At 41.8% G+C, this 22803-nt stretch overlaps 1 protein-coding gene across 1 annotated transcript in view; it reads left to right on the top strand.

Annotated features, from left to right (window-relative positions):
* The window catches only part of LOC131448143 (protein shisa-6), a 67862-nt gene that overhangs the window by 23931 nt on the left and 21128 nt on the right, over positions 1-22803 (top strand). The window contains exon 4 of the mRNA XM_058620286.1: positions 21108-21146. Coding sequence (XP_058476269.1) covers positions 21108-21146 — 39 coding nt within the window. The remainder of the gene's footprint in view (positions 1-21107; positions 21147-22803) is intronic.

Below are 22803 nucleotides of genomic sequence, written 5' to 3' on the forward strand. Positions count from 1 at the left end.
AGTAATAGACAAAAGGAGGGTGGCAAAGGTATTATAATTGAAAGGCCCCTTCAATAGCGATAAATAATGAAGTGTCCCTCGGGCCATTACGGGTTTGGGGAAAGGAGTGTATCGGATGGAGCGAGGTGTTCTGGCATATATGGAGGCAGCCTGTTAACCCCCCACTGATTGAGACACGAGGGGAAGATGATACGGGTGTGAAAACACAGGAGGGGGAGTCACTCACACTGCTTCATTATGAATCAACCGGAACAGGTCTATGGATGATGTAACTGGTATTTTACTGGTAGAGGAGACGTTACTATTTCTTTTTATCCTCAATGTGAATTATAAATGAGTTTCCTTTCTTATTATGATAAAACAAAAACTATAACCGTCTCAGCTAATCAACGTTTAAAATGATGAAAAATGGTTTTCTAACATATTCAATTTCAGACATTATGTGATTATGTAAAGTCTTTATTATGTTTTGCTGATTTTATCATATAATTTAATATTGCCATAAAAGTAAGTCAGTGTATATTGAGTGGAGTTTTATTTATACTAGACAGAAATTAAGTAAATTGTGAAGAGGCCCGAACAGGAGCCTTGTGGAACACCTGTGGGGACGAGATTAGATAAGGATTGGATTATCATCCCAACAAAGTTTCAAAATTCTCTATGGTTTTCATACAACTAAACAAATCTAAATGAAAGTAAAATAACAGTAGTATATATACTCTATCTAAATGTAACAAAAGATTTCCAAATTACAGACAGTTTTTTTGTCCCATGAGCGTATCTGAAGATGCAAATGTTGAATTTACAGTCATGTAGAAAGAAAATCAACCTTTCCCCTGTGTTGGCCAGTTGTCGGCCGTGTTCCGTTTCAGGCTGAAAAGCCTCTGAAATGGCATTTACTTCTTCGTTTGACATTAAAACCAATGACACCGCGGTTTGTGAAATTCTATTAAGCATTTTGCAGGCACATAAATCAGCGTGACCGACCCCATCCGTGGTGGGGTCGGTTCATCTGTGGAATGCAAAAAATAAAATGGAGGTTTCAGTTTTTCAATTTCACTGCAGGTTTCACAGACTTTATGTTGCCTGTTAGAAAACATAATGGCCGTGAACATTTTGGGGGGTGGGAGATTCATGACTGGTTGTATTGCAAGTTAAATATCATGACAGGTCCAGAGCAGTGCAGAGGCAGAGATCAAGATGAAACCAAAAACCTGTCAAATGAGTCACATGCTGCAGCTTACAGTGAATGCACATGGTAATTGGCACACCCTTGAAGCGCTTTCAAATCAGGCAAATTTAGCCGCGATGCTGCCGCTCCTGACAGATACAAGATTCTCGGTCCTCTTAACAACTGAGTAGAGGAGTTTTCGGTGTCTTAATTACCCCCACATTTGGCAGGGAGCGCGGGGGAGACGGGGGAGTCAGCCGAGACGCTCAGGCAGCGGTTGGTGACAGAAGCCGAGGGAGGACGCGGCAGAGTAAGAAGCTCCCGAATCTAGAAAGCCGCGGATGAAGGAGGAAACGGCCAGAGATCCCCCGAGGACGAGCAGAAGAAAGAGGAAGCACTAGCTCAAGGGAGAAATCCCCTCAGGCCCGTATGGCAGAATTGAAACATCCATATGTTGTGTGTAAAACAGAGGATCCTCAGTGTGTCATCGCCCTCAGCCTCACACTCTCGCTTCCCGAGGAGATGTTGTTTACTGGCCGTTCGGCTTTATTTTGCACACAACTCTAAATCCCCAAAGAGTACCGACGTTCTTAGAGGATGTTACACAAGCTTCCAACTGGAAATACAAAGTTGTTGTCACAGTGTGGGCGGAGCTACAGGAAAAACGGACATTTTTATATTAATGCTTCTCTGAAATCAAGTGTCATTTTCACCCAGACAACAATATTATTGTATTTTGAAAGTGCGTGTGCCAAATTATTTCTTCTAAATTCTAATTAATTCTAACTCTCATTCCTGCAGAGGTGTTTTGCAAGGGCGTGAATATTTTTTTTTCCGGGTACTTCTGACGATACACAGGAAGGTAGGTGTTGAAATTTAATTTGCGCCACACTAATGTGGACTGGCACTAAAAATAGTTTGCCTTCCATTAGCAGGCAGACAGGCAATTTACATTTAGGCCGTGCCATATGCTCCTCCATCACGGGGCTACCTTTGGGGTTGAAAACCCATACACGGGACGTGTGCAGGGGAATCTGCTCCGGCATTAGCATGATAGGCTGATTAGCGTCCAGCTTCTGAGGAGAAAAGGAACTTGCAAAGTTCTGAGTGTTGTACAAGGACTGATTGCAGAGAAACTAGAGGATGTGGACTTGTGTGCAGCTGCAGGAAATATTCAGCAACAGCTGTCGTTCAAACACAGTTTATATTCTGCATCACTTTTGCATCACACACAATTTATTTGTTTGTTGGTTTCTTTGGCCGCGGAACAGCAGCAGGACTCCATCCACACTGGGCAGCCACAGACCAATCAAATGCCAAAAAGAATCAAACTAAATCCTATTAGCTGGTGTTGAGGCACCACTTAAGGGCACTAAAGGTGGATTAAGGGGATGTTAATGCAATGCACTTTCCTGTCAAATTCAGTGAATATTCCTTTACGGGCCACTAAACGTCCACTTAAGAGCGTGCGTCACACGAGATAAAGTAGATGGAGAACACACGGCAAGTTGTGCTGAAGGAGAACTGAAGCAGACTTGTGTTTGTGTGGAGATCTTTCTCCAGAACTTGCACCACACTTAGGAGTCTAAATTAAGGGTCTATGGTTTCTCAATCCTGGTCCTGGTGACCAGGATTCAAATAAAAATGTAGCCAAATTTAAATTAAGGAATTATACCTACTCTCATTGTCATAATATACATCTAGTATTTGAAAGTTACCTCTTATATCACTGATTCTGTGCTATTTTGGTTTTTGAGCTATTTGAAGCATTTTTGATCAAGTTAGACCAATTCACTACATGTACCAAGTGTCATATCAATATCAATATAATCTCCTTTACTTCCAGTCAGTTGTCACCAATGACGTATTGGACTTTGTAAGTTAATGTTAGTGTTTAAAGCTTCCAATACAGATCAAAAACCTTTACATTGTCTTTCAGTAGCTCACACATCTCCACATCGTTGGCGGACAACTGGAAATACTTGGACTGGCTTCTTGAAAACCAGGAAGAGACTGTGCATATAGCCAATAGATAATCGGCATTGGCGAATCATTTTTAATCTCCCTGTTAGTACATATTACATTTTGTTAGAGTTGATGAATGCTATTAAGTCAGTAAAACTCTATTTTTTTTGATGCAAAACTCCATATTAAAATATGTACAGATATTTATATTTATTATCAGATGGAGAAAAAAAAGCCAACGATTTACCACATATATCAGTCAACAGCCACAGAAAAACCCATATTTGTATAATTTTTTATTCTTTTTAGCATTATTTTTTATTACATTAGCAGAGCCAAACAAGTCCTTTTGGGATTATTTTGGCTCCTCTCCCACGTTTTGTTTTCACCCTCAAATATTAGTTTTTTTCCATGTCCTACATGCAACATATTTGATTTTCTTTGTCATTTCTCTCAGGTGCAATCATAAAGATGTTAATAAAAAACCAAAACGTGTCGTAGTCGAGCGTGTTCGCGCCACAGTGTTTCCTCTCTCTCAGTTCAGTGAAAGCACAAACACAGACTCTGTGGATTGAGTTCCACTCAACTGCAGCTGTGAGCGCTGAAGCGCAAACGCTGACAAGCCAAGCAGTCGAGGCGTCCGCGCTACAACACTCCGCTGCCCAGGCCCCGGGTTTTTTGCTCGCTCAGTCAGCTGATTGTGAGTGAACCATGCGTTCAGACAATGATGGCGAGGAGCTGCAAAAAAACTAATGCGTGGACAAAAAACAAGTTGTTTGTGGATGTAGTGAAAGTGTTCTGCATCATGTTTGTTCTGTGTGTGGACACAAAGACCTGAAGACGACACGGAACCAGTTCTTTTACAGCAGTTATCCATCAAATGTTCGTTTCCTCTGCAGCGTTTCATTAAGCCAGACCAACCAATTGGTGGTCTGCTCTGATTATTCTTTTTAATTTTCATATTCTGTAAACATCCAACCTTTGGTCCTCGGTCTCCAGAGAGCGCTACCCAGTAGCCACAGGTATGTTTGTCCACCATTGTTGGGATTCTCTCCATATTCCAGCAAAATTTCAAAACATAAGTTGTCCTACATTTTTTCAAGAATTTCCTTACAAATATATATCAAAATTATATCAAATTGTGTGGTTTGACCGGGAGTATTTGAGAATGACTTTACTATAATGTTTTGAGAGCGTGCCACAAAATACACAATTTCTATCCATAATTCATGCCAAATATATGGGATCTCCCTTAAACTTGGTGTGTAATGTCTAAAGTGTTCACGCATCATTTAGGAAGTATAATTTTATTCAATTCAAGCATTCTATTGCCATTGTTAAGCACAATGGAAATTGCTTTTGTGACAAATTCAGAGGTGCACTTTAAAATCCCAACGCCATAAAAAAAACAAGCGAAAAGAGTGTTAATTTAAAGTGAAGATAAAAAAAAATAGATTAAAATAACAACCAAATAATCTCAAATGTGTTCAGGGATATTGGTATGGAAGCCTCACAGTGTTGAGTATAAGCAGCACAAACAGCTTATTGTGTGTTTTAGCACAAATACAATCAATACTGAGCCCTAGTTACTGTACAGGTTGATTTTATTCTCCTGATAATAATTCTTACAGGGTCTCGTGTTGTGACTTACTCTGTAACAGTGCACGCACACACACACACACACACACACACACGCACACACACACACACAGTCTGCCTTCATCACTAAACTGCCTCCATTTCCTCGCTGTGACATTGATCCGTCTACTCCGTCTGTGCCAGCCCCGGCCAGCGCCATCAATACTGCGTCATGTTCAGTCTAAACAGCCCAGAACCTCTTTTGTAGTCTGTCCAGGGACGAGGTAATAAAATTCATGCCTGTCTTCATTCCCTGGACGAGCGGAGTCACGTCGCCGCTGACGTCTCGGGGCTCCAGCTCCGTTTTTATACACCAGAGAATGGAATCATTCACACACTCATTCAGAGCAGAGGATACAGGGGGAAAGAGATATTTATCACCTCACAAACGTCTTGTAATAAGTATTTGGTGGTTTTGACGCACAGCGTCAACTAAATCCCAAGATTTAATGTTTGCTCGAGAGTCAATATTTGCTCACTGGAAGTGAAATCATCTCTAAATTGACATCGGAGAGTTCAGGAATACCATCCAGGTCTGTCCTCTGTAGGGTTAGGTGCTGATAGATGCTCATTGTTAGCTCTGCCTGAGTCAGACTTATGGAACGTTGGATTTATGTGTTTTGAAAGGTAGCTAGCTAGCTAAATAGCCATTTACCCAAAGTAGGCAGCTGGCCGGAAAGCAGAACATGCTAACAACGGTTATTAAACAAGGTTCGGACGAAAGTCACGGAAATATCGATAGCAGCATAGTTTGTCGAGACGCTTATTGACACAGTATCCAGTGCAAATATGAATTTAACACGGGTTCTTGAAACCCAACCTCAGCTGTCTGAAAGTTAAGATGTCAGAGCAAAGTAACTTTTCATTAATCCGTCCTCATGGTTGTTAAACTGAAGCAGCATGAATGTGTTAAATTAAACCATGGAGGAATCAGCCATGCAGCTGCCACAAAGCCCCCTGGGAAATATAGGACAAAATGGAAAGTGTTTCCAGAGGATGATATCCATCCACAGTGCTGGCAGCTCACTGACTTCAAGCCCTTTTTTTGCTAGCTCATTAGCCTTTTTCGCTATAACGAACTTCGCAGACCCCTGTGACTTTCGGGTTCTGCTGACGTTTGAATATCTGGCTTTTAATTAACGACCTGAAAAGATGATCTTTAGACTGTGTGTTGTTGTTGTGACAAAATGGAATATGATGGTGATTAATGCACAATAAGTTAAAGACTTAGCATCTAAATTAGCTGGTTCTGGTCGCGGCGCCGGAGCAACGGGACCAACCAAGTCCACGGCCTATTTCTGAGGGGCCTCGTGGATGAGCGGACTAACAGTCAACAACCCCGGGCTGCCGTCTTGAGCGGCTATTTTTGGAACACTAATTGTGGAAAATGCCATTTTGCCATCCTCCGTTTGACAGGCAACACATTTTCTTGTTAATAGTTCAAAAAAAAAAGAAAATTCTTACGTAAATGTTCTTTTTAGTAACTTTCCATTAGCAGTTTAATAGGGCATTGTTGTCAGCGAGGGCCCACGATGTGTTATTTATGGCTTTCTTCTCATTTATTACAGTGGAAGCAGAGTGTAAAAAAAAGTAAGCCTCTTAATTACTTTATTAATGAAGTGAGTGTTAACTCATGAGGCAGAAACAGCCTCACTAAAACAAAGGTTGGCACAAAAAATAAAAGAATCTTCAAAATGGATGAATAATTGGCCCCTGAGGCAATTCACATCTGAACCAGGTGCATCACACACACACACATTAATCTAAATCTATTTTCATCATTGACGTAAAATGGCAGAAAGAAGAAGAAAGCCAGACTGTAGATGATGAGAATTATTAAACCACCAAGGATTTGGAGCCGTTATAATAGTTTCTTATACACTTCCGTCAAATTCTTTTTCACATGTTCACATTAACGTCATTTTAGGATGGTGGAGTCAAATCGGTAGTGTGGAAATCAATCAGTTAACAACATTGCATCAGTGTCACGTCAGAAAACTTATTTCATTATGAAGTGTAGATGTTTGTTATCACCCTACACTGATAATCATATGTCATGAATTGCTGTTCCAATATTTCGTCCAACGTCAAATCCTGAGACACGACAACTGCTTGATTGTTTCATCTTTGCTAAGAGTTGAACAATTAAAATGTGCAGTTTGACACAAAACAATCAGTAAATCACAAAGGCTGTTCTTAGATAGATATTTTATCTAAATCCTGCTTCCTCTGGAAAGCTCATGTGGTCGATGTGCGGGTGTGGTCCAGGGTCCGACACAAGCTTTACCACTTCTTCTTCTTCTTCTTCTTCTACTCTTCTATCAATATAAGAACACTCTTGCTCTTGTGTTCCCACAAAGTTGATAAAAGATTAGATTTTTTTTCACAACTTTCACATATAAATGTTTAGGTAACCCAGTGCATGATGGTCGGAACTGTGACTGTGAGTATGTCGTAAAAGTATAACGTTCTTTTTGTGGCATGGACCTGAAACCTGAAGCTCCATAGTGCAAATACAGACGATGCAGGCTGCCGTTCACCCTGTTGTAAGTTGACGTAACATCAGAATAAAGTTGGGAGACATTATTTTGATAGCTATACCACCATTCATATTCAGGCCACGACCAAATCACTTGAAAATCAGCCTGCAATTGTGTCCCCGACTGATCCCCACATAAGAGTGTAAAGACAGAGTTAAACTGTTGTCCTCTCCCTCGATACATATGGCGACTGGTCAAGGACAACACTGACAAATTCCTGCCAAAATAACTTTGACAGGCGACACAATGACTTCTCAGAGTCAGAATTCAAGTGATTTTTCACAAAGCCAGTCCAGCCTCTTTGGTACGGCAGCGATGATTGATAAGAAGGCACGCTTTTTGGACTATTGATTGAGCCCAGTAATCAAAGATCAGTGTTATGGCAGAGGCGACCGGACCCTCCTAAGAGACGGCTGCTGCGTCACACGGAGCACGAGCAGAGGTGTCAGCGGCCGGACTACTAATCACCCTGTGCCGTGAGTAATGGCTATGAAAGCAATCACCGGGGAAATGCATCATCTCTGCACAGCCTCCATCCATCAACCTGACTCGCTCTCATTTGACTGAAACGCATGCCAACATGAAATATGACACTTTGTGGAAGGTAGCGGGAGCGCGCTGGCGAGTACGGGCGCCGCACAACGTAATAATTAAACACAGCCATTTAGTCTCATTGCATTTGCTTTCGCACGTTTTCTTTGTGGAAAAACCGTTGAATCCTCGGCTCCTGAGCCGAATTACCATGATGCACCAGTTTGGGCAGAGTGAAAAATACACTAACAGTCATTTTCCACTTCAGTCACCTTTCGATTTGCTTCCCTGCATGATATCAAGACAGTGATGATGGAAGGAGACACAAGAGCTTCGCCTGCACGTTATCCAATAACTGTTTGTCACAGAGTTTGACAGGTTTCTGCCAACAAAACAACAAAAAAGCCACAAGCAGGAGTTCTGGGATGTCCAGTCCTCTTCACAAAAGAGACGAAGACAGATTCCCTGGCTCCATTTAAAAAAACGGAAATATTTGAAATGGTTTGTGCAGGGAGGGGCTCGCTCCCCTCTCCAAACACCGGAATCCTGGGTAAAGCGTCAATTTGCAATCTACAAACTGGCCTCTTCCAGCTCTGTTTTCCCCGAGTGCCTCTCCATTATGCAGCGTGTTATTGCTCTCAACAGGGTTTGAAAATATTTGCACAAAGCAGTCATTCATTTTGCAAGAGGGAGAGTAAAAAGCGAGGCTCGGTGCTACTGTGTAACATGGAGGCAGACAGACAAGTGCTAAAGTGCCAGTTTGGTAAAGCATCAAAACGGCGGATCCCTACCTTTGAAGCTTCCGTCAGGTTGGGCTCGACTTCCCACTCTTGTTTTATTTATCTTCCTTAAATCCGTAAAAGGGTCTGCAGGGATCAAAAGAACCAAAGGGGTTACATCATGTTGCTGTGTCGTCATGTTGCAGGCAACTGTTTCACTTTTGTCAACATGAAAACATCTTTAAATATTTATCTGCAGGGGAAAGAGATACCACAGAATAACTGACTGATTTCAGTCCTGATCCGACAATCGCGGGTGCCTTCTGATTTTAATGTTGATTAAACGCGTGTGGTTCTGCGTCGAGACTGGGTCCTGGTGGTTTGTGCTTTCTCAGGATTAAAGACCAAGTTCGTTGTGTGTCAGATTTGGAAATCGTCCCCGTGGGACCGGCCTTACTCTGCTCGCTTCAAGAACCCGTGTGTGATTTAACGAATGACGACATTTTTACCTCATGTTTGCATTGACCAGGGTGAGGATGGATATTCGAGTATATAGCCTTCAGGTAGCATTAAAAACATGAACCAGTGCTGAGTCAATTCAATGTCAGTATAAACCATTTGTTCATTTCATTTCATTTAAGAATTAAAGCAAGCTTTCAGGTTTTCTGCTCTTAAAAGTGAATATTTTCTGGTTTCTTTGCTCCATATAACATAAGAAATCATTCAAACTGAATCATTTCAGTTTGTGGACAAAACGAGGTTTTGACAAATTTTCAGGACCAAACAATTAATCGAGAAAATAAAATGTTAGTTGCAGCCCTAGACCAGATAGACACAAATCAGTTGTGAAAATGAAAACACAGTAAATAAATACAGTATTTCTTCTGAAAGTTACTACCTAAACTCTACAAACTGTGCCTTTAACAGCCACATTTGTAGCCAACCTGCAGGAATATTCTGTAAAGTACACAAGTTACATTTCATCAAATCAACAACAGAGCTTAATCAGAACAGATTTGTGACCCACTCAAACTTCCCGTCACTTGAACACGTGTGTTATTCCACTGACTCTGATCTGCTTCACATATTAAAACTCCCACAAAAACTGTGTGAGCTTTAAGCCTTTGGGGGAAAACCAGGGCGATAATCAGTGGTCTTTGTCGTCATGAATCCAAATGTGATTGTTTCATTAAAACTGCCACTTTATGATCAAAGACGTTTAACAATGGGCCTTTATGCCCCTCTGTCTTAATAACATTCAACTGAGCTGACCCTCTTTCAGCTTATGCAACAAAAAATACTTGTTTTAGTACTTTGAACATTTCTGAAGAATGTTTGTAGGAAAATAAGCCAAAACATGAAGAAAGCAGTGATTTTGTCATCTGTGACGTTCTAGAAGAACCTAAAATGGCTGCCCATGATGGTGCAGCGAGTGCAAAGAGGACATTTGGTGAAGGAAACAGACTTACAGACTTGACGTGACCTCAGGCAGCGGGAACAAAAACTAAAACCCAGAAACAAAACCAGCAAACACCAGAGAACATGACTCACAAACAAAATGGCCGAGAGTGAGCACATGAACTGACAAACAACAAGAAGCACAGCGAGCAAAGAGGCTAAATACACAAAGGAGGAAGTGGTGATTGAACACAGGTGGCACTAATCAGGGCGGGGCCTAGCAATCTCCTCCCACCAGAGACAGGAAGTGAATCATTGGACACAGGAAGGAATATAATTCAAAGTAAAACAGGAAGTACAACGGGAAAAAAACACATACCTATACTGATTTTGAGAAGTCGATGAAACACACCAACTGTTTAATATTTAATATATTTAATATATATATATATATATATATACGTGCTATAGAGACAATGAAGTTAAACAAAAGCAACAAAACAAAAATGAAAGTCAAGTTTTAGGACGAAGAAAGAAGAGAAAGTCAAAGAAAAAAACCCAAAACAGATCATAAAGTTTAGGCCAAGTGACAAAAACAACGACAGGAAGTAAAACAATAAAAGCAGTTTATAAAATACACATGCTAACTTTAGCTAACAGGCGTTAAACACAAAGCTATTAAGCTATTAAGCTAATGGCTTTGTCATTAGTTCTGCGGGTGTTTGTAAAACACTAATGAGAAACATGAATATTTGAGTTTTTTTTACACCAATATTAATCCAACGGTTGCTGAGATATTACACTGAAAAACACAGTTAAGCTAAAGTCAGGGGATATCCCACAACTAGCTGTTAGCGTTGCTACAAGCGACATGTTGCCTTTAATGAAGTGCTTTAAAATGATAAAAGCACAAAGACTTCCAAGGGTTAGCATCACACACACACACACACACACACACACACACACACACACACACACACACACACACACACACACACACACACACACACACACACACACACACACGCGCGTGTGTGAAAGAAAGAGAAAAAAGGATTTATTTCCCTGTGATGAAATATTAAAAGTGCCTTTAAAGTGCGTTTAGCGTCATAAAGATCTGGGAAACCCACCTAGCTTCCCCCGCTCTGATGTGGAGATTAACACACAATCACAATGGCTGTGATCAGTGGCACCCGTGTGACCGCCGGCGCCTTCTTTTCCTGTTAATGTTAATAGAGCTGTGTTCGATTCTCGGGAGGGGGGGGGAGGGGGTGGGGGTGGAGTCTGTTGCCCCGTGGCTGCTCGCTAAAATCCTGACGACTGAATGAACTCATCAACGTGAGTCACGCGTTGATGCGCCGCCAACAGCTATTGAAACATGACAGGAGAAAGAGAAGAGAGACGGGAACCGTGTCCTTGGGTCGCTGGTTCTGCTCCAGAGGCTGATTTTTACGACATGTCGCGATCATGATTGACACATCAATAGGCGCTCAGGTGGATTAAATGCCCTCGATCGGCTATTGTGTTCCAGGCTGTGAGACAGCGTTAAAGATTTCATCGTTTTATAACTTGTAGAACTTGAATCATTAACACATGTGGCAAAAGTAGTACAGATACTTGTGTGTAGTAAGTAAAACTGGGGTTACAGTAGAAGAGTAAAGCTTATTGCTTATTCCTGATAGGTGTAGAGGGCATTTACAGCGCCCTCTGCTGGACAACACTGTCATTTCTACAGGCAAGTCTGCTGCACTTCTAGGCTGTAACATTTGTATTCAAGTGGGTTTTTAATGTTGCAGTTTCAGTCAAGACTGACAGAAGTACAGATTCAACTAAAGTAAAGAAGTACGAAATGATGGGCTAAGAAATGTAATTAAAATGCCAAAATTATTTTTTTACTTTACTGATACACAACACCTCAATTTAAAGAAATTGTTTTTAGAACATAGAACATACAAAATATTTATAATAATATAATATTTTAATATAAGTCTGCTCAGTGGGGAATGTCTAGAGACTCTAAATTGGTTCCATCAAAGTTCCCATGTCCTCGACTCTGTCTTTTTGTGGGAAAACACATTTCTATTCTTAAAGTCAAGAAACTGCATATATTTATGTTCCTTTTGTCAAACTCTGGGTAAAAGATTGTAATTAAATTGCCGCAGCGTGGCTCGCGTCGCCCCCTAATGCAGACTTAAAGAAGCCTTTATCTTAGCAAATGAGTGACAGTTGATTATGAAGGAGCTGGTGTTTCTCCCTCTCTCTCTCTGTCTCTCTGTCTCTCTGTCTCTCGCCCACACCTCCTGCACCATTGTTAAGACTCTGTTGTTAATGAGTTTAGAACAAACTGAACCGGAGTCTCTGCCCACTGTGATTGTGCCGCTGAACGAGGAGACGGAGCGGATAATGTATGGATGTATGGACGGATGTGTGCAGGTGTGCAGGTGTGTGTGTACGTGTGTGTGTGTGTGTGTGTGTGTACGTGTGTGTGTACGTGTGTCTGACCACGGAAAAACACACCACAGTCAGAAAATATGATTCCTCAGGAGCGGTCACACCTCGGTGCTCGTTGCTGCTGCTGGGTGACGTGACATCACCTGTGATCCTTCATCGACTTTAGGGGGTGGGATTTGTATACATATATATGTATATGTATATATATACAGTATGTATAAGTTTGCTTGGCTCGTTTTTGATGAACGAAAATGAAAGGAAAAGTGTGTATTTTGTGACTTGTGCACGATAATCGCTGCTTTCACTGTCACTATACTGTGTTTTTCGTTCTGAGGGTTAGGGTTGCACATTTAGACCTTCTGTTGCTTACTTCTCATTACCGTAACTCCTAGACCAGAGCACCCCTCGTGTGACCCTCATGTGAAGGGTAAAGCGGTAGAAGATGGATGGATACTGGAAAGAAGAGAAATAGAGCTTTAATTGGGCCCAAATACTTGTCATTACGGTAGAACCTCAGGACATCTGTGGAGCGACTGACGTCCAATCACAGCGGCTGTAGAATTGTGAAAAAATGAGTTCAATGAGTGAGTTTTTGTTCCCAAGATAACTTTCACTTCTTCTCATACCTGACAGTTATTCAGTGCTTCTGAGAAGCTGAGGTCACAAACTGCTGAATCTCGGCTGTGATTGGACGCTGGTCGTTCTGTGGACGTCCTGAGGTTCTACCGTAAGGACAAGTAGATCTAAAGGAGGGTGAAACTATAAGGAGTGAGGACATTTAGTTTGGTTTTCATAACTTTTAAGGTTTTTTGGGTTATAAGTTATAAGTGTCCTCAGTTCTTTATGCTTTAAATTGAGTTTATAGGTTAATTACTGAGCTGTGGACAGAATAAGAATCCAAGAGACGGACAAAAGTATCCGTCAAACATTTAAATACACGTCCACACTCACACACCAATGTCAGAGACAAAGGTGAAAGGTCATTGTTGTTCATTTGCAGTGTCCAGACCAGAGAGTACGTGGACAGAAAATTGAAGAAGACTGAAGAAGAATTTTTTCCTCCTCCTCCTTCGTCTTCGTCTTCATCTCCTCTGTCCTGCAGCATCATTCTCTATAATGAGCTTGTGGACACGAGATGAGATATGATTCTTGGAATTAAAACAGCATTTTCTACTTTGATCATGCAGCAGCGTGTGTGTGTGTGTGTGTGTGTGTGTGTGCGCACATGTGCGTGTGTGTGTGTGTGTGTGTGTGTGTGAGAGACACTGAAATAAGGCTCAACCCCCTCCGTCTTTATCGAATCTTTGCTCTCGCTCTCCCTCTCTTAATCTTACACTTGCTCGCTCGCCCTGCTCTATCTGAGCTTGGGGGATTGATGTATGAGATGGAGAGTTAATGAAGAAAGCTGTATTTTTCTTCTTCTTCTTCTTTTTCTTCTTCTTCTTCTTCTTCTTCTTCTTCTTCTTCTTCTTCTTCTTCTTCTTCTTCTTCTTCTTCTTCTCCTCCCTGAAAGAAGACTTGTGTAAACTGGTGGCAGCTCTGTACCCTGCTTTGGTTAATGGCGTCACCACGGGCTCTCCGTGTGTTCACACAGTCTCAATCCCCCCCCCTGAACAACATCATTCTCCAGCCCGTCAGATTCTCTCTCTCTTAAACAGTCGTATAAGCGGCTGCTAAACGGAGACGATCACAAACCTTTTTGTTTCCAGATCGTGAAAAAGAGAAAAGAAGGAAAAACAGGCCGATGAACAGATTCCAGTGTGGAGAGAATCCAAATGATGTTTTATCTGACATCATTTACACTGACTGAACCACGCACAGACACACACACCACACACACAGACACGCACACACACACACACACACACACACACACACACACAGACACACACACACACACACACACACACACAGACTGGACCACACACACACGCACACACACACACACGCACACACACAGAGACACAAGGGCCTTGACTTCATAAACTGTGAGTGAGATGCAACATTGTCAAAAAGCCATTTAAGATGCTATCATCTAATATGGAGGCTGCTGCTGCTGCTGCTGCTGCTGCTGCTGCTGCTGCTGATGCTGCTGCTGCTGCTTCTGCTGCTGCTGATGCTGCTGCTGCTGCTGGCAGCGCGTTATGTAAGCAAATTTCTCAGGGACTGATAGCAATCCAACACACCCAGCAGGGGAGTGGTGTGTGTGTGTGTGTGTGTGTGTGTGTGTGTGTGGCGGCGGCGGGTGACGGTTGTTAAACAAAGCACACATTGAGTACGTGATATCATTCAGCACCCGGTGTGTTTCTGCCACAGGTACAGGAGGATTCATTCTTCTGTGCCAATTGATTTGTTAATATGCTAATGCGGCGTGATTAGCGGGGCCACTGCGAGCGTGTCGTCGCCGCCGCCACCGGGACGAGGTGTTGATTGAGGGGGGAAATCAACACGCAGGGTGGGCGATGAGGTGGAAAATGCACGATTGTTTTACTTACTGGGAGGCAGAACTTCTCGAGTCAGTGTTGTAATGACAGGAGACAGAAGATAATACGGAAAAACAAAAGTGTTATCAGTCCAATTTATTTATAAAGCACATTTAACGTGCTGGACAGTAAAGAGACATAAAACCAAACTAAATAAAAACAAATAAAAGTCCTCTTCCTCTGGGTTTTAGCCAAATTGGATGCTCAAGAATGTGAGACAGTTGTTGTGGCGACTTTCGCCCTATGTCAGCTGGGATTGGCACCAGCAACCTTCATGTGGAGAATAAAGTGGTAGAAGATGAATGGATGGATGGATAGATATAAGCCATATTCATAGGAGGGGAAAGAAATGTCATATTTCCTTTAAAATAGAACCAAAAGGAAGCAAACACAGTGAAAAAATGAGGGGTCCAAGAATCGCGCCCTGTGGTACACCACCCCAGTGGAGAACATTCCGCAGGGGACACAAAGTCGTTAAGGCTAACTCTGAGAGAAATCAGAGTTCTGTGGTCAAATCGAGCAGCACAAGGACCAGTTACCAAAATCAGTGTCCTTAAAAAAAACATTCTGGTTCTCCAAAAGACACAGAAGTAAAACTTTACTGAACAGCCACCAGGGGGCAATCAGTTTGAATGGAACTCATGGAAATAAGCTTCTACTTCTTCTTCTTCTCACGTTCTCACGATTTATAACGTCAGTAGACATTTTTTCCTGAGGAGTTGAATCACAGTTCTAAAAGGTTCAAATGAGTTTAAATCTAGTAACAGAGTAAAAGTAAAGTGTTTCTCCACAAACACATTTATTCATATTTATATGAAGTTATATATAAATATATGAAGTTATATTTTGTTGTTTAGGCCAAAACATCCTCTCCCTGATGCTCTCTTGTTTATCACAATGAAGAAAAGGCAGCACACATGCTGTCGATCCAACAAGCTCAGAGAGTACACCTCAAAAGGTTCAATACACCCTGGAATCCTTATCTGTATCCGGATCACCCAAAAAAAAAGAGTAAACAAATCTAGTAATCCTCTCTGAGGGTCATAACCTACATCCTCAGACAGTTTCATCCAAATCCAACCTTTACTTTTTGAGTTATAACCAAACAATCGTGGCCAAAACATGACCTCCTTCGTGGAGAAACTGTAATAAACAAGCTGACAGAAGAATATTATATCGATCAGATACCAAGAGAGGAGCCAGCGGGAGGATAGTGTGTGGTTGCCATGGAGACAAGCACAAAAAAATGATAACAATATTTTGAAATGATGAGAAAATCGACAGCAGGCTGAAAACTGAAGTTTGTGTCGCTTTATAAACCGTTCACTCTCCCACACCAAAGCACATAGAGGAAATCACTGCTGCCTCCATCCATAACTTCCACTGGAGTTTAAAATCCTTTGTTCTGGATCATCCTTTGTCACAGAACTCCCCAGACGAGGCAGACGTAGACCGGCGTAAACCAGCAACGTCCAAAAGTAAATCACGAGTCACACAAGAGACAATGTGATGAAACCTGAGTTTTTGTAAGTCTTGGAGGTTCCTCACAGCGAGAAGGTCCTTGGATTGAATCCTGGTTCCTTTTTTTGTATGTGCGTTGCCAGGATATAATTCTGCCTCCAGCCGAACGTAAGCTGGGATCGGCTCCAGCTTCCCCGAGGATTAGAAGCATAAAGATGGATGGACAGATAAACGGTTTGATTATCTATCTGCTTCTGCCAATCACAACTCCAATTACAAGCCAAACTCCAGCTAAAAAAACAAAAAACAAGGATAATAATCAATAAAAATGTGATTTCTTTTGTTTTTCTTCATTATCATTAAACAATGTGCTGTCGTTCAGTCTGGACAAAACAAAAGAAAGCAATTAAGACGTAAGACGGAGCAGAATAAAATAGAAATAACATGAGATGAGTGAGATGAGTGAAGCTCCAGGGTGTAAAATTCAAGTCAAATCATTTTGCACAGATTAAATAAAAGAAAAATCAGCTGATTGAATAAATTGTTCCATATTTAAATCAGGAGAAGGACCAGCGGCCATTTTGAGACACGGTGTTTGTTTTACAGACAAACTAAATATCTTTTTTTGATGCTTCGTAACTTCTCCAACACACACACACAATTGCTACACTGTACCTTTAACTCAACTGTTGTTGTTGTTGTTGTTGTTTATTTATTTGTGTGTGTTTTGCAGATGTTTTTTCCCGGGCTCATCAGCGCGCGGTTGCCTCGGCGTCATGAACCAAACACGGTTTATTCTAAGATATTACCCCGCGCTGCAGTGTGTGTGGCGATATGAAACACAGGAGTGTGCAAAGCGCCGCAGTCATAAAAAACCATTTAGCGTTAATGCGACATATGCATCTTTCAGTGTGGCAGCAGCCGCTGGAGTCACTTTAATAAACATTATTATTAATGACGCTCACATGAGGCACATCTGCGTTAACCTGGGTGCATTTTTGTAAAAGTCCAAATGAGGACAAATAGATTTGTTAAAGGGAAAGTCGAGCGTTGTCGTCCTGAGCTTTTGAGCGTAACAGACATTTTTGATCATCTGCTAAAAGGTTCAGTGGTAAAACCTCAACTATGAGAGAAAAAGGCGTGACACGCTCAGCGATGTCAGGAGCGTCGAGAGCTGATGAAGATGTGAAGGGAGAGAGGCAGTGGGCGTGGTCGTGGGCGTGGTCGCGCCCGTTGACACGCACAGTTTTGAGTGTTAAAACACACTTTTGCCCCGCCCCCCCACGTTTCATTTAAAGCTCCGCTGACAGTTAGAACGCGATGTTTTTGTGATGTATCTGCTCTCAGTGCATCACAGGGAAAATTAGCTGTCAGAATAACTGAGTGCTTTACATGTCGACGCCGTGGAAACCAGACGATTGTTTACTTGTGCGGCGGCGAACGTTCACACACACACACACAGACACACACACACCCACGCACACACACACACAACCACACACACACACAGACACACACCCACGCACACACACACACACAGACACACACCCACACACAGACACACACCCACGCACACAGACACACACAGACACACACCCACGCACACAGACACACACACCCACACACAGACACACACCCACACACAGACACACACACACACACACAGACACACACCCACGCACACAGACACAGACACACACCCACGCACACAGACACACACCCACGCACACAGACACACACCCACGCACAGAGACACACACACACGCACACAGACACACACCCACGCACACAGACACACACCCACGCACACAGACACACACACACGCACACACACTCAGGCCGCAGCGAGCTGAGTCAGGAGAAGTGTAACTAACGCCGCGGCGTCGAGTTCCTCGTCACATTTCTCTTCCAAACTAATGGAACGTTCAGTAAACTGATCTGTCAAAGAAAAGTGTTGGGCTGCAACAACCACTTATTTCCTTGCGGTTCTCAAACTGTGGTGCGTGTACCACCAGTGGCACAAGCCTGCTTTGGACCAACTGATCACCAGCCAGCAACTAGTGGTGTGAATGTAAACCTCTCACTCTCCCTGCACCAAAGTCACAGCAGACGGGAGTTGCCTTCAGTGACCACACGAGGCAGCAGTAGACCAGCAGCTCCTGTGTATCAATGATGTTCCTTATGGGATTTGGTGTGGGAGAGTGAGTGGTTTAAGAAATCATCAAAATGAACAATAATGAATTCATCTAATGGGACTAGGGGCGGTACATCACGATACGATACGCGGTCCACGATACCAATAATATCAATATTTAGGGATACATTGCGATATCTGTCCAACTGAAGAAAAGAAAATCGTTAAGGTTAAAAGTGCAGGATTTCTCTTTTTATTCACAACAAAGATAACAAAGGTCAAAGGTCATAAAGTCTATGTAATGAACGTGGATGGAGCATCTCTTAACGTAGTTTTCTCCACTGTAAACTCCCTCTTCATCGTCAGCCAGGTCACTTCCAACGCCCAAGTTTTACCGTCATTCACTTCAGCAGCGCCACCGTGAGGTGACATGAAGTAGTTACTTTAGAGCTCCTTCATTTGTTAATTTAAATAATTGATATTCGCCGGCGTATCCGTTATCGTATATATCACGAGGAAGGACGACGATATATCACCAAATCAATATCTACACCTCAACCAGAACAGAAGCTTTAAACCATCACTGAGGGTCACTGAGGGTCACAGGGTCACTGAGGGTCACTGAGGGTCCACTCACCCTCCACTCGAGGCTAACGGCCTCACAGATTTGATGGTCTGTGTCACAGATTGAGGCTAAAAACCCTCCACAGTCGTCAATACTGTACGTTCACCTCTAATTCCACGTCTGATGGATTTATCAAAGCATTGATTGGGTAATAATTGGTAAAACAGTGAAGGTCATGGAGTCTGCAGGAGTTAACACGTGGAGCAGGAGGACGAGGAGGAGGAGGAGGAGGAGGAGACGCGTCCTCCTGCCTCACGAGGTCGCAAACGGCCACGATAAATCTGCGGCGAGGCGAGGTTATCAGACGCCGCACATCAATAAAGCTCATTAGGTCAAAGTGAGATTTGTGAGTCCGGACGATAAAAAGAATCATATAAAAAAAAAAGGTGTATTTTTTGAGCATCATCGCACTTTAATTTTACGACGGATTTCTTACAAGACGTTTTTAGTGAGTGTGGAGACTCCTCACTTATTTATGTCACTTCCACGTCTGACTGAGCTAAAGGAGGAGGAGAGCAGGTCAAATATGACAGAATTTTAGGTTCAAATGTAGAAAAATAACATTGTGAGGCCTAACCAGGTTACATTCACAGACATTTAACTAATTAGCTAATTGTGATTTTTTTTGGCTGAAATTACAGTAATTGCAACAATTTAATGGATGATTTAGCTTTTTTGGAACAAAATGTTCCATGTTTGGGCGGCGAGACCATTTTTATCCTCTCTATTATTACAACTAGTCTGACGACTGGGTCGTTGGTAATTGTGTGTAATTGTGTGTGTTTTAATCAAAAAAAACCACACACAGTCTTTGATGCTTTATTTGCTCCAGACTCAAAAAAAAACAAAGCAATTCATCGAGAAAATGACCAAGAGAAAAGTGAAATTGTAATGTTTTCCAGGCCACTGAGGCGACGAGCAGAATAAATGATGAAAAGTTTGCTTGTTGTTGCGATGATCCGTGTGTTCTACACTGTCTCTCTGCTGGAGCTGATGTTACTCGTGTTTTCACATCTTCATTCTCTTTCTCTCATGGCTTGGATTTTCATGTAATCTCCCGCTGACACTGCGTTCATGTATCAACAGCAACAACTCTGGTGTATTAATGTACTCTGAACTATGAAAGGTCTGTGTTTAAGGTCAAAGTCGGTGCAGATACTGCTCGGAATGCCTCGCCTCGCTGTACGTGTGTGTCGCTGTGTGGGAGGCTGATGGTTAATCAATAGTGATGGATCAAAGTGCCGCATGGCTGGAGTCCTGTGGTGTCGGAGTGCAGGGAATAACAGTGACTTTCTCCGCCTCCTCCCTTCTCCCCCATTATCCTCCTCTCTCCTCTCATCATCTTCAAATTCATTCTCCTGTCTTCACCTACACTTGGTGGCATTTTACTTACATACAGTACATGTGTGTGTGTGTGTGAGGGACAGAGGCCGGGCAGGTTATATGACGTCAGGTGGCATCAGGCAACAAAATGACGGATGATAAAGTGCGGCACGGTCGCTCTGAAATGGTTCTCATTTCCAGGAGCCTCGTGAGCTACATGTGTCATATATGTACCGGTTATATCGCTAACATGTGGGACATGAAATGTTATTCATAAAATGATGTCATCGTAACGCTTTTATCTTCTGATCCGTGACATTTCTGACTAAATTCATCCTGATCGGTCAAGAAGTCGCTGAGATATTCACACCTGAACTTGTTCAATGGGAGTTGCGGCCAAATCCGTACTACATAATCCATAGTCTGACGGTAGATTATCTGATTCTGTTCAGATCTGATGAGTTTTGACAGAGATATAATTTGTGTATTATATACATTTCTGTGTCATCATCAGTGGGTAGATTGCTACGTAAATTGAAGGGGAACATAGTAGAACGTCTTACTTTTGCTGTTTTTCTCTTTTATTGTCATGTGATTGTATTTTTCCTGTTATATAACCACAGAAGTAACACAATTGAATCAATAACAACTGGGTTCTGTTTTTCCAGGAGAAAAACATTGGCCCGTCCGCTCCCAGAGTCACCATGGTAGGGATGGCTGTTCTTTGTTCACGGGTCAAAGCTGCCTCCAACCACTTCTTTGTGTCTGTATTTTCCTGTAATAAGGGCAGTTAGTGGCGGTGGTGTTGTGAATGTTGTGAATGTTGTGAATGTGACACAGTGAGTGTTTGGAGGCAGCTTATACCTGCAGTGTTAAGTGTAGTGCGGTGCCTTCATGTTGATCTCTGTATATCTAACCTGTGTATTTTTACTCCCTCGACACTTAACTTACTGCAGCTTTCCTGTCAATGTGATGAACACATGTTTGCAGTCTGGTTTGTGTGTTGCTAAAGTCAGGGGTGTAACGCTACACACATGTTTGCTTGATAATACGTGTTGAAGTCACGCTTTATTGGAAATGTGGGAGCAGAATAACTTCAAACAGGTTCAGCTCAGCGCTCAACGCGGAATCATTTTCAAATTCACATTTGATTGAAATTCAAAACAATGCAATTAGCAGAAAAATGATTGCTCCACTGTTGATCGTTCTCTGTGTTGTGTGTGCGCTCATTAAAACAAGGTAATACACACACGCTGAGTAAAATGTTATGTTGTCACTTGGTAACAATACTAAATCAAGCTTTAAATGAATAAGTGAATGTTAAACTAAAGCTTGACTTCAGTCAGAATAATCTCACTTACAGTACATGTGAGATTAGAAGTCATTTTAGCCGTAGTTCAGTAGCCCTGAACTATTTGCTGACAGCACAATGTAAATGTAACAGCTAGCCTAGCTTAGTCTACAGAAGCTGTGACTGTTGTGATAATGACGTCATTTTAGCTTCTTCAATTATCAACATGAAACCACCATGTAAATCATGTTCAGTCTCATGGTCATGCAGCTGCAGACCTAGCTTAGCAAGTTAGTAGCATGACTAGCTTAGTCTACAGTAGCTTCATTGATCAACAAATGACACAGGTGCTGTCTTATGGTGAGAACAAAAAAAACACTTTAACATACACCTAATTAGCTAACCTTGTTGACGAGAGCTTCTCAGATTCATTGTCAAAGAATAAGTTTTACAATAGCTATGTAGCTTTCAGTTAGCTCATTTTCTGCAAAAGTGACGAATCATGTTAACAGGTCCGAAGACTTTGTTATTTTCTTTAAGAAAATACTGTATTTGAACTTCAGTTCTGGTTGATTAGCACAGTTTCTGTAAGTTCAAAGATATAAATCATGGGCAAAAGTAACAGCCATACAATAAAACCAAAATAATTAAAAACTGAATTGAAATAAAATAACATAAAATGATGTCAACTACTTAAAAAGTGTCAAAGGCCAATGGAAAGAGTTTAAAGGAGATGCTAAGATGTTTTCTAGTTTGTAATATTATATTATAAATAATGATTGAATTATTTAGCTCTATAATTATCCAACATTCTTTACAAATCTGTTCCCCACATACTCAAATATGTAGACCCATAGTAAAGTGAAACTGTTACACCCCTGGTTCTGTTTAATTCAATGGTGTTGTCGTGTGGGCTGGTCTACAACAAAACATGATCAAGAGATTATTTGCACTAGTTTCCGGCTAATTCTGTTAAAAGTTTTGCTTCTTGTTAAAAATAATAATAATTGTTATTACAATAAGAAGTGAATTTGGACAGAAAGTCACAAAACAAGACTTTCTTTGTGTGTCTC

Source organism: Solea solea, chromosome 21 (genome assembly GCF_958295425.1).
Source record: "Solea solea chromosome 21, fSolSol10.1, whole genome shotgun sequence".
NCBI lineage: Eukaryota > Metazoa > Chordata > Actinopteri > Pleuronectiformes > Soleidae > Solea > Solea solea.